The 22,470-nt window shown below is 34.7% G+C and overlaps 1 protein-coding gene across 42 annotated transcripts in view; it reads left to right on the forward strand.

Annotated features, from left to right (window-relative positions):
- The window catches only part of Cadps (calcium-dependent secretion activator 1), a 760,773-nt gene that overhangs the window by 519,923 nt on the left and 218,380 nt on the right, over positions 1-22,470 (forward strand). For 26 of the 42 annotated variants that reach the window (XM_067093725.1, XM_067093755.1, XM_067093754.1 and 23 more), the window contains 4 exons: positions 5,297-5,442; positions 6,443-6,523; positions 11,174-11,203; positions 16,232-16,401. In XM_067093725.1, coding sequence (XP_066949826.1) covers positions 5,297-5,442; positions 6,443-6,523; positions 11,174-11,203; positions 16,232-16,401 — 427 coding nt within the window. The remainder of the gene's footprint in view (positions 1-5,296; positions 5,443-6,442; positions 6,524-11,173; positions 11,204-16,231; positions 16,402-22,470) is intronic. The other 16 variants (XM_067093767.1, XM_067093729.1, XM_067093736.1 and 13 more) reach the window with 1 other exon arrangement.

The raw sequence follows: 22,470 nt of genomic DNA on the forward strand, positions 1-22,470 counted from the left end.
GAAATGTGTGCACAGTATATTCAGTTATTAAATTTTGAAATTCTGTTATCGAATTGGGAAACGATGTAGTGCATGAATTGTATATGTATGCATGTTTATGTTTGTATTCAAATGTAGGTACAGTTATAAAGAAGCACAAAAACACTAGTTATAAAAAACACAAACCGTACAGAAAAACAGTAAAGATCTCGGCAGAGGGATTTCTTTGAGCATTATCTATGACATGATTTGCGAAAAATAAAATAGATGATCGTATTTTTTGCCGGAGGGCATCCATTTATGAATGTCCCAGTCCCGTGCTGTCTAGAGCCAGAATCATTTATCCTTTCGACAAGATTTGAAATCCAATAACGGTAGATGTCAGCAGAGCTCTCAGGGCATTTGTTTGAGAACAGCCAACTGGTGGATCTCGATAGGCTGCGGGAATTGTGAGTGTTATCTCTCTTATGAATCTGCGCTGTTGTTGTTGTTTAGTGTTTAAAAATCAACAGTGACCTTATCCAGTTTACATGGTTTTGTGCGTTTGTTTTATAGTGATGTTTGTACCATTTTTGTTTATGAGCCTTATCCTTTTAATGAAATAAAAAATTAATGACAAGTAATATGCTCACACATTTAGGTGACAATTACCCCAAGTCACTGTATCTTTCCTTAGTGACTGTCAGGAAGATGTTAGAGTGTTATACAATCATTGGGTATCTTGAACAGTCAGCACTGGCTCAGAGGCTCTCAATACCGCCAAACCAAATTCACAAAAGATGCACTGCCGTCTCGTGAATTAATTAGTCAATGCGGAGTGCTTGATCTGATTTTGTTTTGTGCGGGCTCGAATTAATTTGTAAATGCAGTGCTTAAATTTATGATTTATTCGTAAGTGTGGATTGATCGAAGTATAGTTGCAGATTCCTGGAACTGACTTATTATTGCCGACTGCTTGAACTAACGTGAGATTACAGAAGGACTGAATTGATTTGTAAATGCGTTTCTTTTGCAAATAGATGGTGTTTTAATTTACTTAGTGAGCATGGAGTGTCTGAATCAATTTGTAATTGGGAGTGATTGTGTGAGTTGGTGTGTATCACATTATAAATGCTTGCTTCTGGAATTCATGCGCAAATGTGAAGGGTGTGGGTTCATTTGTAAACTGGAATTTGAATTAATTTGCAAACTCTTAGTTCTTAAACTAATTTCCGAAGGCAGATTGCTGATAAGTGGGATTGCTGAAAACCTTTGTAAAGTACAAGTAAAAAATGCGCCGAAGTTTCTTCGGCGCGGTCGAGTTTTCTCCACTTCGTATAATCAAGGCCACCGAAAATAGATCTATCTTTCGGTGGTGGTCTCGATATAATGATGTATGAGCCGCGGCCCATGAAACTTTAACCACGGCCGGGTGATGGCCTGGCCTATATCGTTGCCAGACGCACGATTATGGCTAGCTTTAACCTTAAGTAAAGTAAAAACTACTGAGTCTTGAGGGCTGCAATTTGGTATGTTTGATGATTGGAGGGTGGATGATCAACATACCAATTTGCAGCCCTCCAGCCTCAGTAGTTTTTAAGATCTGAGGTCGGGCAGATAAAAGTTCGGACGGACAGACAGAGCCGGCACAATAGATTTCTTTTCAGAAAACCAAAAAGAATAAAGAACGGCCGTCCCCACGTTGATTTTTGAAGAGGAACCTCGCTTAAAGAAATGAAGATTCTATATGAATGTATAACCATCGAAAATGAAACTTATGAAAGTTTTCAAACGGATGGCGCTAGAGTTAATTCCTAGCAATGAGAGAGTCTACCAGGCTTGAGCAGTGACGTAACATTAGGAAATAACGATTTCCTCTCAGTAAACACACTGCCTGTTCATATTTGGCAATACAATTGACAACGCTGTGATGAATGCTTTCTTTTGGAATTCTGCAATCCGGATAAAATGCTGGAATGTATTTCTCGTGAACTGTGTATCTGTATATATATGTTTGTGTATATATATATATATATATATATATATATATATATATATATATATATATATATATATATCTATATACATATTTATATATTATATATATATATATAAATATGTGTTTTGTGTATGTATATTTATATATATATATATATATATATATGTGTGTTTGTGTGTATATATAGATAGAGAGAGAGAGAGAGAGAGAGAGATAGAGAGACTTGGGGACGTTTTCTGTACCTAAGATTCATTCTTGCTTCAGAAGCTTTATGATGACATTTGCATTGTCTTGTTTCTCCTCCAAAGCCACCTGTGATTTAACTTTATTGCCTTGCATTCCTATCTTACCCTATACTGTTGTCTTGGAGTCTGCTCTGTAAAACCTTTCATTTTACCTCTACTAAGCAGATTTCTTCTTTAATTAGTTACGCAGGAAATAAATCGTTCTCATTAGGTCTTCGGGACCTAGCACCTTCAAGAAAAACCTACATAAAACAAAGATTTTATTCTGGAAGCGACCAGAACGTTTAACATATTTAAATTCTCTTTAAACATAGTGAACATAGTCAGTTGAGACATCAGTGAAGGAGGGAAGAGAATAAATTATATCATGGTTATAGCCTACAACTGGAAAGTTAGCCAAACTGACTTCGGGGTCAGGTTGCAAGAGAAGCACCACTGAAAGAGGCGACGGAAAATTTAAAATTGTAAACAACCTCCAAGAGAAATGATTTTCTGTATTCGATCACTTCTGGGCTAGATTTTGCAGCAGCAATATTCCTAGATTCTGGAAATGTCTGTGTCTGAGCGTGACACCCCTAAAACATACTGCAATAATGTTTCTAAATTTAGACAATGTTAAACGTTGCATTTGAGTCCCCTAAAACTCGTGTTCTGGACCTAAGGTGCTTGAAACTCAAGTTGGATATTAATACTACCAGTCTTTTATGGAAGTTGAGAGTCGTTTTAATACTCTCTCTCTCTCTCTCTCTCTCTCTCTCTCTCTCTCTCTCTCTCTCTCTCTCTCTCTCTCTCTCTCTCTCTATATATATATATATATATATATATATATATATATATATATATATATATATATATATATATATATATATATATATATATATATATATTGATATTGATATTGATATCAAGTGTGCAATGTAGGTTGTCACTCATATGAGCTGATGTACAATAGAGACAAAATTTACGGCTTCAGTGAATCATCACTGTTCATAAAAATTAGTAGTGAAATGGGTGGGTTAACTAATGAAATACCCAGACCTTGAAGTTCCCGTACCCACTCGACTTTTGTGGGCACATGAAGAATTGAAATGGGAGAGGGAAATCAACTCTAACTCTGAGTTGATTTTTAAATATGACCCAGAAAAAAAAAAAAAAAAGTCCTTCAAAATCACAACAGATAAGGAAATGTGGGAAATAGCGAAGCGATAATTTACCTGCTGTTAGAATCTCGCCAGGGGCATGAGCTGAGAAAAAGGCCGGGCAAAAGAAAGAGGTAAGAATCCCATCGAACAAGGAGATACAAATCTGACGTTTCCTCGCGGTATAGGCCGTTCCAGGACGAGGTCTTTGATACGTCAGTGCTGCTGGGGTAGATGGGAGATATTTCTTATTCATATATTTTTCTCCTCCCGGTAGGCAGGGCCCGAGCATGTAACATTTTCTCCGCCGCTATCTAGAGTGAGGCGTCACTCGAACGCCCACTTTTTATCTGACGAAGGAATCTCCGAGGCGCCCTTTTGTTGTCGGCTTCTCTTCTCTTCTCTCTTGTTTCTGCGGAGAGTGATGGCAGATGCCGATAGAGATTCGCCGTTTCGTTAACAAAGTTCTGCTTTTTTTCTTTTTCGTACCTTTATCTCTCGTATAGTTCATTTTATTCTTGGTGTATAAACATTCATTTATTTATAATGAAAATGCATATATCCTAAAATGCAATCTGTTTGGAAATATGTATTATGTGGGTATACACGTCTGTGGGTAATTAATACCTCAGCCTGAAGTTCAGGAGGTTTGTAACATTTCTAGTGTTGGAACTTGGCGTCTCTTACCCTCTCTTATATTGGCGTCATTTTTACGTTATTGACATATAGCTATATATATATATATATATATATATATATATATATATATATATATATATATATATATATATATATATATATATATATATATATATATATATATATATATATATATATATATATATATATATATATATATATATATATATTATATATATATATATATATATATATATATATATGTATATATATATATATATATATATATATATATATATATATATATATACTTGTATATATGAGAGAGAGAGCAGCCCCCTGAGAAGCATCCCCTTCTAAGGAAAGATAAGACGTTTAGGAGTGTCAATGGAATCAATGGAAGACATGGTGGGAAAGTATGAAGGGAATGTTGAGCCAAAGCTCCTTTATAGAAGTGAAGTTTGGCTGTTGATTGCAAATGAAAGAGAACAGGTAGAAACTGTTGAGTTAAAATCTTTGTTATTATATGCTGTGTAAGCATTGATAGGGTGATAAATGTGGAGAGGAGCATAAGAAATAGTAAAAAAAAATTAAGTAGGTGAAAGGATGGTTCAGATTGAGATGGTTTGGTTATGTGGAGAGAATCAGGGACTTTATGTTGGTGAAAACAGAGCGCAATTCATAAGTGCCAGAAGGGAAGTGGAGAGGATGACCGTAAAAGGATTGGATGGTGTTAAGGAGATATTAGAGAGTAAGGGGTTCAATTTCCAGGAAGCTTGAGGTAGAGGGGTATCATTCGTATGCGTAGTGGGTTCTAGACTCTCCTGATAAGCTTCTTTTGTGTAAGTGGAAGTTTGTTGCACAGGGGCACATCCTTCGGTCAGGAATTAGAGTATGGTTGGGTCCTGTCGGTTGTGTTACCTTTGGAGTCGCCTCCTTTATAAGGAAACGGCATAATGGTGTATGTGTGTGTATATGTATGTATATATATGTGTGCATGTGTAGGCCTGTGTGTGTGTGTGTGTGTTTGTTAGTACTTTGGACATTGTCGTAACAACGCCACTTCAAATGGACTCACATTTAGAGAGTAATACTGAAAAGTATTGCCATTAGCTCTTGTTTGTTATGTGACATATATTTCTCAAATATATTTCATGAAATGGAGGTTTTGCAGCATTCAGTTGCGTTTCCTCGAGTTATTAAGATCTAATTTGTTTCCGTTATTTTTCGGTTGGGTATGTGCCTTCATACCATCTTAAAAAAGTTAGGGTACGTTTAAGCCTCCTAATGCAAATTTCGTCTTCTTCTTCCACCAGGAGAGGAAGACAGCAAGAGACCGGGTAGAATGCAGCAGACTCTGAACAGCGAACTTATTATGCCCAAAGAACAGCTGTTCGATATGTTTCAACAAATTCTTGGTATTAAGAAGTTTGAGCACCAGTTACTCTTCAATGCGCTGCAGGTGAGCCTTTAGGTTTAGAATTAATGACATTTGGAAATTTTGTCTTTAATCATTTTTATAGTGAATGGCGATATTTCCCATCAGGCAGAGGCATATCGATTCAGATAGATGATTTTCATGTGTAGCTGCTTGGCAATTACCTACTTTATTTTTTGCCATTTAGAAATACAGTACGCAATTCCGAACAGGCATACCAGAAAAGAACAGTGCCAGCTTCTGTTTGTCATTTTGCCCATCTCTTTTTTAGTGAAATGTATTGTTTATTTTGGTACTCACGTTTTGGTGAGACGTAAATTCCCTTTTAAAATCAGATTTTTAATTTAGGGATAATATTATTGCGAACTAACACTTCTGAATTGCTTGAATAGTTTGTTTACTTGCCAGTCCACATGAGTGTCAAAACAGAACGTCTCACATTTTAAATATAATCTTTTAAAGTAGTGTGTGCCTGTGGTATTGTACTAGGAAAAAGGAATATGAAAAGGCCATGCTTAAGCCAAACACTGTTCCTTTTGCTCATGTCGAGGTGTTCTGCGCCAGATACCATTTTTACTTGACATTGCAATTCCTTGTAATTCAGTGATGTTCCGCAAAACGGATGCATAGCTGAAGGGTGTTCAGAATTTTTGTAGCTGACGATTAATTATATTTGTTTTTTTTTCAGATTATTATTATTATTATTATTATTATTATTATTATTATTATTATTCAGAAAATGAACCCTATTCATATGGAACAAGCCCACAGGGGCCATTGACTCGAAATTCAAGCTTCCAAAGAATATGGTGTTCGTTAGGAAGAAGTATGAGGAAGTAAAGGAAAATACAGAAAAAGAGGGACTCACTTATTAAAAAAGAAAAAATAAATTTATAAATAGATAAAAATGTATTAAAATGCAAGGAAAATAGTATTAGGGTAGTGATGCACGTGTATTAGTCCAAGGATACATTATACTAATTCTATATATTTTTATGATTTCAATCCATATATCTCTCTACAGCTGGACAGTCAGGATGAACAAGCAGCCGCAATTAGGAGGGAGCTTGACGGACGCATGCAGAAAGTGGCCGAATTGGAGCGGGTGAGTCTCTACGAGTATATACACAACCCTTGCTGTCGTGCTTTTTGTTTCTGGGTTGAGTCTCTCTCTCTCTCTCTCTCTCTCTCTCTCTCTCTCTCTCTCTCTCTCTCTCTCTCTCTCTCTCTCTCTCTCATTTCCTGCAGTTACTGTGTATGGTTCGATGTGTCTTCCTTAAAATGTTTCGTTCATAATTTGATAGATGCTTAAACGTTCTTCTTTAATTGTGCTTATTTCATTTGCCTACTTAATGGTCGCCCGTCTTCTCTATGTGTGCACTAATGTCATTTGGCTCTAGACGTATTAATTCTTCTTGTTAGACTTTCATTTGCCAGAGATGTTGGTATTTTTCCTCCATGTGTACTTCTGAAACCTGTAAGTTAGTGTTTATGTCAGGTGATGTTTTATTCCTTTAACTTATTCGTTAGGTTAACTAAGAAAAAGGTATTTTAGGAAAAGGCTAAGGTTTAGGACCCATTTTTATGTAGTTCATTCTATCTTCCTTTGGTTAATTCAGAGGGTCACTTTTCACAAAGTGATATAACGGAAAATTCCGTTTCTAAGTGCAGTCTGTTGTGCTACTCCTAGGTACGTTTCAGATAGTAAGTCACACATTATGAAAAATGCCTTTTCTTAATTTTTGTGTAAACTTAATGTCGATTTGGGTGATAGGATAGTTGAAGCTTTGTGACCTAATAGAAATGTTAGGTGAATTTATGTTGCCTTTTAAAGCCCAGTATGACAGTTTCCTGCCACTGATTTTATTTAGGATTTAATTGGTGGTCTTTTGAGAATCATTTTTCATTCGCAAGTTTAACCATTGAAACGAAGATGTTATTATCTTTAACAGTTCAAGTGAATGACATCAGATTGACATTAAGGTTGTCCAAACTACTAATAGGGTAGATTATACTGGAATGAACTCACTGTAATTGATAACATTTTCAGCAAGTGGTTTAGGAGTCAGTTATAATCTTCTGTTGTAAACTAGGGAATCTTAAATTTGCACCTGTTGCTGTTGATCCTTTATTTGTTTTTGTATATTGGAAAAGTGGAGAAACTTTCATATGGTTTACAAATCTTCGTCTCAAAAGGTAAATTTACATGTACGGTTTACAGTACTGAATTCATTTTGTGTAGTGATTTATAAGAAGAAATGTATGTCAAAGAATACGCCAGAATTTTGCTTAGATTAATTGCATGCCACGTTACATATGACTTTAAATTCCTTTGTTGACTTTAAATTCCCTTTCCGTGTTTTAGGATGTCTTGTTGAAGTTCACAAAATCACATTATTGAAATTTCTCTTGACTGTATGTGATAATCATTAGAGTAAGTTATTTTCTTATGACTTTTCTGTATGTGGAAATATCGGTGGCTAAATAATATCCTGTATTGAATGGTAAGTTCTGGAGAATATTGTACCCGAGACAAAATAGAAGAAAAGAAAATTATGCCTTGTTATACTGTTCTTGCCGCCATTATGGAAGTTACTATATTCTTGCAAGTTCCTTGAATGTGACAGTGCATTACACTTCCCCAGAAGGAAGGCTCTCTTACGTTAAATTTGCTTAATAAATCTGTTGTTCAGATTTTACTTTACACTTTAGCTTGAAATAGTTATTACATCAACTTCGCGTTTTGATGGGATATATATGTAGGTTGCGAAAGTTGTCTAGATAATATTGGATATCACCACAGTAGTTCAGCTGTAAGGTAAGATTTACTGACAGAAAACGGGCGTAATGAGACGGAGCCTCAGTAAAACGACTAGAGAACCTAATCCAAAGCTGTTTGTTTTTCTTCGAATGCTGTTGATGTAATACAGTCGGTATATTAATTCTTTGCAATATATTTATTAGAACTGTTTAAAATTTTGTTAAATACATTATTGGAACATAATCTGTGAGACTTTCACTAGCTTTGACTTAACTCTCCCGAGAGTAATACAATTTGGTCTCCATTTTTCCGTGAAGATCCTCAGGCAGTTGTCCCGTATCTTTTATTTGCGAGTCATTGTTTATCTGTTGTGAAGTTAATACTACTTAAAATAAATGGGAAGAGAGATATACATTACAAGTTCTCTTGAATTTAATGAGTAAAAAAGGCAGTCAAACATTAGCCAGGCTGAATAAGATTAGGAAATCAGATATAGCTTAGTCTAGTTTGACCAATATTGCTCTGCAGATATGAGTCATTTTATGACTATGAAACTACAGGTATATCTAAAAGATTTTCTTGATTAAGGAAGAACGTTAGGAGCCAGATGGCAGGTTAGAGTTAGAAACTATACCATAAGGAAGATTACACAAGTTTCATATGTAGACGAGCTAATGAAGAAGGAAGAGATTGAGAAGGCTTTGGGTTGTCCTTTGAATCACCCTGAGGAGAAGAGTATGTGATAACATCATCTGGGCTTCTTTGGGCATCAGATAAGTTGGAAGACCCAGACTTACTTAGATGAGATGCATGAGTTGTGGGTCTGGAGAGGAGTGGAGATTTGTAACAAATCTAAGAGGTCATTAACCTACAAAGCAAATTCCCACAGAGTAGAATGCCCCAGGTGAAAAAAGTGAAAACCGCATAGAAAAGAAAAATAAAATAACCATCTAACATAAATCTGTGCATATATATAAATTGAGATATGAGTCGGAGAAGCTAAGGCAATGGAGCTTGACACTTTTAACAACCTTTCCTACATTTATGGACATTATCGTCAGGTAAACTGCCCAGGAGGGTGTTTAAAGATGAAGAATAATGAAAGACCTCAGGTATTTGGCAATGTTATAATGTGGCATGTCAAAAGAATACGGAGTTTAACTCTCACCATATCAAGTGACATTGATTCAATAGATTTGAGTTGTAAAGTACATTAATTGTCAAAATATGGCTTATGGGCGATAACCAGACAAGATATATTCTACTAATGGCCATATGATTAACATTTTTAGGTGTAAGGAGGCCACATATTGAGCAATTTTGTCTGAAAGGTGAAGATGCAGAGAGTCCTGGGATCCAAACAAATTAATAGTATCTTTTTATGAAAAATATATAGATTCCGTGATGCATTTGATGAAATCTGTTTTAAGTGGTGTTTAAGGTATTTTCAAGTATTTTCCAATGTTCAAATTATTTCTGATGCCTCAACAGATGCTCCAGTAGTTGGAGTAGCAAGGATTACCTGTCAGAATTAGCAGTGTCTTTGCCAGTTATTAAGCAGCAGAATTATGTGTCTGCTTTTAATTGTCCATCATCTTTGTCTCCAATGCCCTACAACTCAAAGTACCTCAGTGAAATTCCGCAACTCAGGTTGGTGTGGACAATATGTCCAAACCATCTCCATCTCTCTCTCCTTCATCAGTATCTCATCTATAAGTGGAACTTCCTTAATCTCCCTTTTATTATAATTTCTCACTCTATCCTGCCTTCTGGCCCTTAATATTCTTCTTACTTCTCGCTTATGTTCTGTAATCTTATGAGGACTTTCCAAAAGAGAAACTTCATTTAAAGTTTTAATATTCAAGGCATCGTTCTTTTAAATCAGAGTAACCGGTTCCTAAGTAGGATTTTTATGTTGTCTACGTTGCTCCAGACATAGTAAAATTGCAGGCATCAGGCAGGAATGGCAACTTCATAGCTACTGTTGTCATCTCATCACTGACTGACTTTCATTATTGAGCTCGGCAACGATGTACTTTATCGTGTTATATCAGCTGCTGTAAGATGGCAGGAACACTTCCATTGGAGATATCTTTTTTGTCAGAGATCAGTTTCCAGTAGCATCTCATGATTGAGACCATTCGTTTGTAGAACACACCAATCAGTGACAGATGAAGACCATGACTAGAACAATATTGGATTACAAATAACTGCCATTGCATCTTGCTTTTTGTCGGATTGTTTATTAATTGAAAAATTCAAGCATTTTCATCGGAGCTAAATTCTTCAGATAGTTCAGATTTCTTTATATAAATGGGGTAAGTATTTGACAAAGTGCTGTTTTCATTCTGGCTTTTGCGGATGTGCCACTCTTTTCGAACTTGTCATTATGTTATGACTAAGAGGAGTATGTGACCTTTGAAATGAGAAGTAAGTGTTTTACCCTATCAGGTGGTTGACATTTTTCTTAAATAAATATTTGTCCATTTATTCTAATTTTATCTACTGTTTAACTGTAAGCGAATTAATGGTATGCTAATACTTGACTATCAACGTTCAGTACTGCTTTTATTAGCAGTCCCTAATCCATTATTTTCATTACCCCCCATTACCAGAAAAGGAAAGAACTCTAATAAAGGTGATAAGGATATTGTTAACAGAGTCTACTACGAAATATTCATAGAAAATACTCATCTTGTTGGTGTATAGTTATGTCCTTTGTAGAGTTGCGGTTTAATGTTTAGGAGTGTCAGTTAATGCATGTGACACTGATTGTTAGGTTATAGTTTTGGTAAATGTGTAAAATTGTTTGATAATATATGTACCGTAGTTACTTCACTGTTGAAAGTTCTAATGAAGTCATCTTGTTCATAGAAAGTAGGCCTAAAACTAAGGTTTTCTTTTTTCATGTTTCTTTTTCCTAAACTTCCTCCAGCATTTATACTGATTTACCACATTATCTGTTGTTCTGTTTATTTCCACGTCTTAAAAAAGGAATTAGAAGGTCTAAAACGGGACCCAGAAGTAAGTTTACCGTTGAATTCATCCTAGGTGCCTCAGTCTGCCATAGGTATGCATTTGAATTAGTAGATTTTAGAAACTAGTTCTTGGATGAAGGCTATAGGTAAATAAAACTTTGCTCTGCCAATTTTTAAGGCTATTAGTTCTGTACATAGTATGTGTCATATGTATTCCAGTGACTAGTATTCATATCTGCAAGATCATTGCTGTCACTGTGGCATCCTGGATTATTTGAGTTGCTGTATAGATCCTTGAATTTGGAATACATGTACATATAATTGCTATATTATAGGTATATCAATTGATACCATACAATTGCAGTTGCTATTGGCTGTGCTAGTTATTCTTAAAACAGATTACTTGCATTATTATATAGGTTCATTGAAGTTTATTGACTTGAAGGTGAATGAATAGTTCTTTGAATTACATAATTTAGTATTTTATGCAGTCTTCCTGTATAGAGTGCCCTTAGTATTTACCATTAAACCTCAAGTTTTGACTCTGGGTTCTTTTAGTGTAAATTTACTTATTATTCGATTGTGTGATTACTCCTGAGTTTTGGATTCTGTTTACCATCATGTATCTGGTTTATCATACTTTGTCTCCTCTGCTGTTATGGTTTATGTAGAGCAGATGAAATCTCAACTTGTAATGATACTTAAATCCTATTCTTGTAAATGCTTTTAACTTTCAATATTTCTTAGTTCATGCATATTTAATGCATTTCATGTAGTTATGATTTATATTTTTATTCAGAGCTGTTTGACACTTTTCAAGTACTCTGTAGTTATAAGATGTAATGCTGTATGCAATAATAACTATACTTTAGTTTTATAGTTTATTATATTGCGTTTTTTCGTTATTCCACGCAGTTAAGCTATTTATTCAGATGTCGTGATTTTAATGTTTATAAGCTTGTCTCTAATAAAATGCTCATCTTAAAGAAGACTAAATGCAAGTGATTTTAACTTTGATTGTTTTGAATTGTTTAGGGAACATGGGGTGCTTATCGTGCATTAATACTTCATCCTTATCTTTTTTAATTTTGTGTATTGTAATATACCTATGTATTTATGTATGTAAGTATTGTGTTTATTTATGTAACTATACAACTTCATTTATGGCCCCTATCATTTCCAAAGTTTTTTGCATCTACTTCTCTTGTCCAGTTATCTGACTTCTCTTATCATGCCATCCTCAAAGACTTTAACAGTCATTGGAGGTGTGACGTACCTCTGCCTCTGAAGTACTTCCGCGCCAAAAAAAGTCACTCTCTTTTACATTTGAACCCTTCAGAAATGTGTATTTACTTTTTAATTGAATTGTCACTACAGTACCTGGATTACAAACGAAGAATACATGAAGAAATCATAGCTCTCATTCTTCATTTAGTTACCAGGGTTTGTCGTGACAGGGGCAACCAAAAGGTGAAAGGAAATCAGGAAGTTGAGAGGCCATTGTGGCTACTGTGAATACATACATATCTGGAAATAGTAACCAATAGATTCTGTATTATTATATTTCAGCCTGAAAAGCAGTAAATACTAAAACTTTGCCACAACATTGAGGATGGGTCTGTTCCAGCACTAGTAAAATTTCTCTAAATTTGGCCAGTATATGTATGAATGAGCTGAAATATGCTTATATGAATCTTGGTGGCAGAGTGGTTTAAATCGACCACTTTTCAGCCCATCATGCTTGAGTCCGAACCTCATCACAGGTGCTGAGTTTCCTCATTGGCTCTTCATTTCGATTCAAGGCTGCGGCCAACATTTCCAAAAACTTAAAGGAAATCAAGAAGTTAAGAGGGCATTGTAGCTGTTACGAATATATAAATGTGTGTGTGTGTGAGAGGGGATGTAAAAGTGACCGTTAGAATATTTGGAAATTAATAGCAGCCTAGCAGTTGACGGTTTTATTTTTAATTTTCCAGTGTAGTGGAATGTGTTTTCATCTTCATAGTCCTGGTTGTGTACAAGATTGCGATTTTGCTTGAAAGTAGATAGTTGAAGATCTCAAAACCGACACAATTTCATTTTAATGGAGAATAAACACAGCAGAACAGTAGGTATTTAGCCTATATTGAATGCACCATGAATGGAGAGTACATGGGGCTTTCTCTTGTGGTCTTAATACTTCCGTCCTTGCAGTTAATATTACTCTAGTGAGACAGAGACCATACTTCTCAAGTTAGTGCCACTTGATGGCACAGTCCTGAAAATGCCTGGTCGTTCTCTTCAATGGATGAGTCCTAGTCTTCCCAATACATGAAGCTTGGTCCGACCCACATAGCAGGTTAATCCTTTGGAGCTCAGCTGTGTGGTGACCCATGTTATTCTTTAGAAGATGCAATGTCTCTTCAGATTTATAGTATATGAGACGGTATTTTTACCTGTCGTACTCCCAGCAGGATGGAAGCTTGAGAGTCATGATGTCTTACGTAATGCAGTCATCCTTCTTGTGTGCTTTTGTCACATACTTTTTGTGAGAAAGGGTTGCTACCCCTTCATCATTGATGTCTTTTGAATCCCTGCTAATGTGGTTGTTGTACCTTTGATCCACAATCTTCCTGGTAACCCAGTCAGTTGTGGTGTTAAGGATGTCACTGTCCACATATTGATGGAAGAGGCCATTTAGGATGTATGCAGTGTAAGTAGATTTCTTGCAGCTGTCGGGCCACATGCTGGCACCATTCAGACAGAGCCCTGCAATGGTAGTCTTAACGCAGACAGAGGTTTCAGTGTTATCTTGGTAATTAACTAGGATGCCAGGGAAGGGAAACTGATTGTTCTTGCTCCTCTCTATTTTGAAGCATAGACCAGACTTCACTGCAAAGGTGTCCTGGAGATGTAGGAGTGCATCATCATCAGCGGTCTTGAGAAAGGTATCAACGGCATAACAACAGTAGATGATGGGGATATCTGTTTCCCTGAAGGCCTTTTTTTCAGTGCCCCCTATACTGAAGTTCATGAAAAGCACGTGTAAGGGTGGGTTTTAATGCATTGCTGTCACTCTGATGGTAAATTGTTTCCCCAGGGTCTGTGAAAGAGCCTCCTTTTTGCAGATGCCAAGTGGAATATTCGGTGTCTCCTGGGGATGTTGATTTGGGTGGTATCATCATGCACAGTCATCAGTATGCATTTGAATGTTTGTAAAAAAGAGACTCGGGCTCAAGGGAAGCTGTGATGCCATTGGAGCCGTTACTGTGGGTGAGATCAAGGAATTATGTTGATGATTCGATGCTGTAGTGGGAGGGGATGAAAGACGTCAGGATTTCAATCAACTTCTTTGCAAGGTGATTGATGAGGGTAGGGATCTGGCTAATTATAGACTGTTGGATTCCCCCCCCCCCACTCTAATGGGTTCTCACATTCCCATGAAAAAGTGCAGGTTAAAGATCCCTACTACCTTTGGGAGTTTGATGCCATCCTGATGAGCATTGACCACTTTGATTAGCTGGTTGGCTCATTGCTTGATGTCTTTGCAGGATTCCTTGTGATCTTGAATTTCGTATCATCTAAGAGTTGTATCTATTTTGGTTAAGTAGTCTTCCTTCTTTAAGAGAGTACATACAGAACTCTTGCCTACCCAGCGGATAATGTCAGGATGGGAGCAGAGTTCATTGGCTGTTTCAGTGTACTGCTATAGGAAGACTCGACTCCAGTGATGGCTGCTCAATTGTGTTGTTTTATTTAAGATGGCTTCATGTAGGAGTGGCCCCACTGTTGTAACCCTCCCATCACGTTTGAGGAAGGTCTTGACGTGATAGTTGGGTCACAGGTTCAGTAATTTTTCCCACTACACCATCGCATCCTCAGCAAATTCCTTGAACTCCTATGTAGTAGTAGTAGTAGTTCCGATAGTTTTATAGCTTACTTCTATGTCGATTCCCTCTTTAGGAATATTCCCATCAACAGAAACATCAGACTCGTCCTGACGAAGATGTATGATGACGAAGTCACTATGATGACAACAACACCCCTCCATTCAAAATCCTGAAAGGGACAGTGAAGGACTACTTGGCAGCTGCACTAAGGAGGCCCCTTTTCAGATACCCTAGGGATATGATATACCAACAGATCAACAGATCATATATATATATATATATATATATATATATATATATATATATATATATATATATATATATATATATGATGTGTGTGTATGTACATGTTTGTGCCTGTACATGTGTTTGCGTGTATATGTACTTATAAAGTATAAATAACATATATTGTATATATACATATGGATGGTTGTATTTAATGTACTGTATATATATGTATATATAAATATAGTTATGTTTACAATATTTAAGTGGTTATACTTTTAACTTTAATTTCTTCAGTTCTTCTTATGCCTGCTCACTTGATTTATTCATATATGTATATAGTTTATGAATGGCTCGTTACTTAAATTTTGGATATTATCTCCAGTAAGACTAAAAATGATTTCAAAGGTTTTATGGTTGTATATAATTTTCAGCATTGTATGTGAAGCTTGTCTCATTTCCATGTTTCTTTCTGCAATTTTATACTTGGTAGATTGACTTAGTAGTCTTTAATGCCAACAAGAACTTATAGCAAAACATTTATATGCATGGAAGGTATGAAATGCATTTTTAATTACCAAATGTCATGTCAGTTTGACTTGTGTTTCATGAATTTCTAATATTGAAAAATTTGTTATATCTTCTGGTATTAAAGATAGCCTTGATATATACAGATATATGTTTGAAATTTCTTCGTAAACATAATGTTTTTCATGTACTTTGATTATCTTAGAATTTTTATAGTATGCAGATGTAGTCTACAAGATGTATACACATACTGTGCAATCTTTTGTAGTTGGGCAGTATAACTATTTGGTCGTCATGAGCTGTGATGAACTCGTTTCAGAATTTCATATGATGGTGACCTTTTCTTCACACAAGAAACAGTAATCATGTTTATATGCTCCTCATTCTTAAAAGGAATTGCATGTTCCGTGTGGTCTCATATTACCTGGATGTTGTATATTTTCACCTCACAGAACCGGAAGTTGATGCCCAAATTTGTTGTGAAAGAGATGGAGTCGCTCTACTTGGAGGAACTTAAAACGTCTATCAATCTTCTTATGGCCAACCTTGAAAGTCTGCCTGTCTCTAAAGGTTCGCAAGAGGGAAAATATGGTTTAAAAAACCTCAGAAAATATAATCACAGGTAAGTCATTTCTTAGTCTTGGTGGTGTGTATATGTGGACTGTTATGAGATTATATATATATATATATATATATATATATATATATATATATATATATATATATATATATATATATATATATATATATATACATATACTGTATATATATACATATATATGTATGTATGTATATATATAAATACATATATCTATGTGTATATAATGTATGTATGTATGTATATACATACATCATATCCTTTGATGTTCAGTTGTCTTTGAACTTGCCTCTGCATTAATATTCCCTTTTTGTTCCTTGGCTTTGTATACTATCAGTCAAATGTTCCTTAATACTCTCACTGCAAAAGCTTCAACTATGGTTATGTCAGTGCATATGTTCCAGTATGAATGCAAATAAAGACTGAATTGAGGAAGTAAAGAGCAGTGCAATTGATTAACTTTGTGCCTCCTTATGTGCCCTAGAATTTGTGTGTGACCTTGTGGTATATCTAATAAGTATACATAGTATCCTAGCTACTGAAGAGGACTTTTAACGCTTGTGGACCCTCCAAGACCTTATAAAGAAAGAGTACGATTAAAACTTGAGTGCATTTCATATTAAAACTTACCTCTCTCTTGTAGACAGTTCCTGTAAACACTATGTGGGAAATTTTATCTTACAGAATACTTTTATGTGCGTTTGTGTTTGTGCGCATGTGATGTGTGTGTGTGTGTGTGTAAGAGGAAGAGAGAGAAGAAGACTGGAATTTTGAACAGATGTGAGATCCCTAACTGAATGCAGTAGGTTAAAATATTTCATCAAAATACATGGTTGAATGAGGCACCCACATCACACTAAATACTGTCGCTAATTGAAATATCCGTAGACTGTTGGTTCCTCTGAAGAAATGGCATTGTGATTACGTGTTTGATGTGGCCTCTGCTCACGCACAATAAAAGCTTATTATGACATCGGTGCGTGATCAAGGTTTAATTGAAATCTATATTTTTGTTACTTGGGGAATTCTTTTTATTTCCGTGGTTTTTCTGAATAAATGTTAGTTGTTCCTGAAAATTGGATTCCGTTTCTCACGTGGTATTATTAGAAAAATTCAATGGTCTGTGAAGTATGAAAACACTGGGAATGAAAACGAAGTTTGTTCCATCTCATTTCGCTCTTCTTTCTTCTTTTTATAGAAGGAAAATGACGAGAGTCTCATTTCTTTGAGACTGAACTCTGAAGCTTACCTTTAGTAAGGATAGGTAAAAAAAAAAAAAAAAAAGACACTGTCACGTTGAATGAGAAAGCATTTGTTGTTGCCAGGGAGGTTTACTTTTGGTTTGGTTCAATGTCTTTTGCTGTCCAGCAATTGAGAGTCAGCTGAATTTTGAAGGTGTGCCAACAAGACACTTCCAGGCTCGTGTAAAGCTCTGGTTTTCTGTTTTATTTATCTTACTTGATTTCCCTTTGTTAATTGTGTTTTTGCTAATTTATTTTGTATATATTAACTTGATGACTCTTCTTGCATTCCTTACTTATCGCCTCATACATTTGTCTCTTTTCGTCAGATTTGAGTTTGGATTTTTTTATTTTTATAAATTTTGATATTTTCTTCGTATGTTGTGTTTTGGATCTCTCTCTCTCTCTCTCTCTCTCTCTCTCTCTCTCTCTCTCTCTCTCTCTCTCTCTCTCTCTCTCTCTCTCTCTCTCTCTCACACACATATGAGATTATATTATACACACACCCACAATGTACACTCTATAAAACTATCAAAATAATTATACCCTGATATTTCAGTTTAGCCACAGCATCAGTAAATTTTTTTACCGTGTAGTTTTTATGAAGCGTATGTCTCATGTATAAGCAGTGCTGTAATTTTTGAGCAGTAACATTCGAGGTTACTGAATGCTAAAATGAAACAACTTTCCATAAGCAATAGCAAATGGTATGCGACTACAGCGCTGCATCCATTCAACCTTGTTTCCTTCTTCCAAAGCAGCAGTAGTTCAGGAACCAGACTTGTGTTATATAAGAGAAAACCTCATGTCATTTGCACAGAACATCTAGTTCCTGATCGACAATGGATATAGGATTTGTACTGTATGCTTGTCCGTAGTTTCATGTTGCAGTGGGTAATTTAATGGTGACAGTGTGTGTAATAGTATTAAACTGATACTTGAATTCATATGAACATTACATCTGCAATTATGTGTGGTGTAGTATACAGACCCACACTTGAGCTTCCGTCCTGTTTAAGCAGTAAACGTCTCCAGCTTAATAGCTCCACTGTTTAAGTATAAAGCTAAAGCTATATTTTAAATACATAACACGACTTACAAAATTGTCGATTTCTACTAATGAAAGTGATCCAATTTGTATTTCATAAAGTACACAAAATCAGCTGAAAATTTTCATATTTCAAGCCATCAGAAATATATATGCAGAAAATATAGATACAGAATACTGTATATAGATTGCTATGGTGTGAGAAAAATTGTATCTAGGTACTGGATTTAAGAAAGAGTAAGGCATTCTGGACAACATTTTTAGACAATATTTTATATATATATATATATATATATATATATATATATATATATATATATATATATTTATTTATTTATATATATATATATATATATATATATATTACAAGGCCTTTTTGTGTCGTGGTAACCTGAAACTGTCTAAAAGTATTGAAGAAAGCTCAGTATTCTATTCATTGGTTATCTGTTGCCGTAAGCATATTGCTCATGAGGGATAAATATATATGTATATGTGTGTATACTGTATATATGTGTATATATACAGTGTATATATACACATTTATATGTATATATATATATATATATATATATATATATATATATATATATTATATATATATATATATATATATATATATATATATATAATATACAGTATATTTATATATATGTACATGCTGTATGTATATATTATGTATATACACATACAGTATACATACATAATATATACATACAGTATATACATATATACTGTATGTATATATATAAATATATGTATGTATCTTGGGAGATTTGCAGTCAAACTGCACTTCTTTTTATTATGTGCCAGTATTTCAGTCTTAGCAATGGCTAATGTCCGCCTGCTTGAGGATTTATTCAGCCAGATATTCTTATTGATTTCGATTATATTGGTCTATTGAAATTTTGTAAGTTGACTTCAATTTTTTTTATTATCAATATTTTCTCTATTTTTTATTTCTCCACATACAAACATTCTACTCTCGTTATATATCGTTATACAGCATTAAATAATAATAATGATAGTAATATTAATAATAATACTAATAATAATAATAATAATAATAAATACTGTACTAATAATAATTACTACTTATTAAAATTGGTTTGTTATACTCTGCTTCTTTTGTATTTTATACTTTTGTCAATTTATTTTGATTTAGGATTAGTCAAGAAAATAATCAATCCTAAAACCAAGCACCTCCACCAGTTTTATTCAAAATTATTATAAAAGAGATACACTTCCCTCCCCTTTTCTCCGTTTGTTCTTACTTTAGTTCTATGTTCCTCTTTGTATATCCTCATTACATGGATTTTCCAGTAAGTCTTCCCATCAGTGTGCGCTTATATGTACAACTATGTATAGTCTTGTATAATTTCTTTACCTGAGTAAGTGTTTAATAATGCAAGCCTAGGTAACCGTGGTTATAAACTTTTGCCATTTTATATATACAGTTAATATATTTTTGGCTGTTGACCACTTAGTGGGTTTTAAAGGCCCCAATTGTAATGATGCGAGTTTTAGTGTCAATTAATTTGCAGGTGCTATAGATGGAGGGGTTGGGGGTCAAGAAAGAGGACAAATCTGTATCTTTAATTCTTGTCAGGTGAAATTTTGAAGGCAGATATTGAACTTTGGCAGTTGGTTGTTGTGTACCAGCAGACTCGAGGAGAAAGTGAAAAAGAGAGGTTAGCCATCCAACAGCAGCTTCTTTAATAATAGAACGTTGTGTTTTTGGGCCATATATAATAGCATTCTATAAACAGACGTTAGAGATACTTTTTTTTTAACTGGGGTGAATTATAACATATTTAAGACTAAGAGTGTTTGTGCTGAGAGCTTAGTATCTCTTTTTACCCAGAATTATCATTAGCAAATCAGAAATTTTTAATTAACACATCAACTTTAGTAGTTAGACTTATTGTAAATCGAAGAAGTTGAAAGCATCCTGGACATTGTAGAATCTTGAGGTAGTTTTGCAAACAGCAAAATATTTTGAATAACTTTTATCATTCTTTAAATTTAAATCTATACACTCTTAATGAAACATTAGCATTCCTAACTTTATTAGAAGCCCACTGTTTAACACTGGAAAGAAAAGTTAACAGAAAACACAGTGACAAGAGATAAGAGCCCATGTTTTGTAATATCTGTGGTAAACTATGTATGTTTGCCTCAAATGGTTAAAATCTGGGAAATATAATTACAGTAGCACTGGGAAATGAAAACTAAAGTTTGTCAGATACTCTTAAATTGTAAATTGCCATTTGCTGTTTAATCTGTTTTATCTTCCAAAGACAAATGTTGAGTTTAGGTTGATTGTAACATGTGCATAGCTAAAACAAGAATAAGACCTTTATTTCTTGCTTGAATGATGAAGACCAGATTTTTCACATTTATACTGTATACCTGCCCCGAGGAAAACTGAAAGTACTTTTCTTATGAGAAAGATGAATACAGTACCTTTCATATGGGAAAGTTGAGTAATTATTGTTCTGCATCTTAGATAATAAAGCAGTGACAAAAATTACATGAAAAGGAATAGGCTTAAGATTGGAGAAACTCTCTCTCTCTCTCTCTCTCTCTCTTCTCTCTCTCTCTCTCTCTCTCTCTCTCTCTCTCTCTCTCTCTCTCATATATTGTAGGATTTTATCTATAGGTAAATGGTAGCCTACTTTAGGGCATCTTGAGTTACTACAAGTATCTTTTGATTGTACAAAGGAGTTTGGATTTCAAGATGTTAGTGTATTTTTGAGATGAAAAATTACTCTCCTTTTATGAAAAGTGTTTTTGTTTAATCAGAACTACCTAAGGGAATTATTACTTTCTATATGGAAAATCATCTCAATTTTCATATGCCAGTCAACGCCAAATTAATTTTTGTATGTAGAGCAGGGTCTGCACATATCAGATGGATGTCAAAAATACTACCCAATAAGGTATATGTGCCTTGTGAGGAATTTTCATTAATTCTGTCGGAGTTGGATTTTAGTTACCTTTCCAGTTGCGAAGTAGGTGTTTGGCTTTAAAGTATAGTCATTTATGAAAAGGCAGCCCATTTTAGTTACAGTGCAAATATATTGACTGTAATCAAATAGCTTTATCTGTATTTATCGCTAGAATACACTGTTCTGAATTTTAATCCCGTGTGTCTTTATATATATGGCACATACTTCATCCAGTTTGACTGAATCAAGAGCAACTTAATGTTTGAGCATGTACGTTCTTTTGCAGTTTTACAGCATGATTGACAACCATTAATTCAAATTACAATTATGTGTATGTTATTTTGAATAATGTGCATGATTCTGTATATTTTTTAACAGAGGAAACCCCAGTCGTTTTTCCAGTAGATGTTACTGTGGCTTTTCAGATTTTATTATGTTTTCGGAGAAAATATTTTGAACAGCCTTAACGTTGAAAAATGAATGATAGATTTTCTTGTTTTCTTTTATTTTGCTAGCCACCATATTTTGGTATTTGACACAGATATCTTAGCTTTTAACAATGATTGACCATAATATTGTAAAGTTGGAATTAACTTTTGAAACAGTAATTTTGACACAGCTTCTCACACGTGCCTTGGGTAAGCTTGTTGACCCTTGAGTGCCTAAGGTCAAAACTCAGCGATGTTAGTTATCATCATCATCATCATAAGGAAGCATTTCATATCACCTGACCCTTGCTAATCGTGCTGTCTGTGTAGAAAGGTGTCGTGGATCATTATTTTTAACAGGCATTTTGGCTAGGCCATTCTTCTCTGATTGTTTATTCTGTTTCCTTCCTCGTTGCCGTTAGAGGACT

This window comes from Macrobrachium rosenbergii, chromosome 50 (assembly GCF_040412425.1).
Source record: "Macrobrachium rosenbergii isolate ZJJX-2024 chromosome 50, ASM4041242v1, whole genome shotgun sequence".
Taxonomy (NCBI): domain Eukaryota; kingdom Metazoa; phylum Arthropoda; class Malacostraca; order Decapoda; family Palaemonidae; genus Macrobrachium; species Macrobrachium rosenbergii.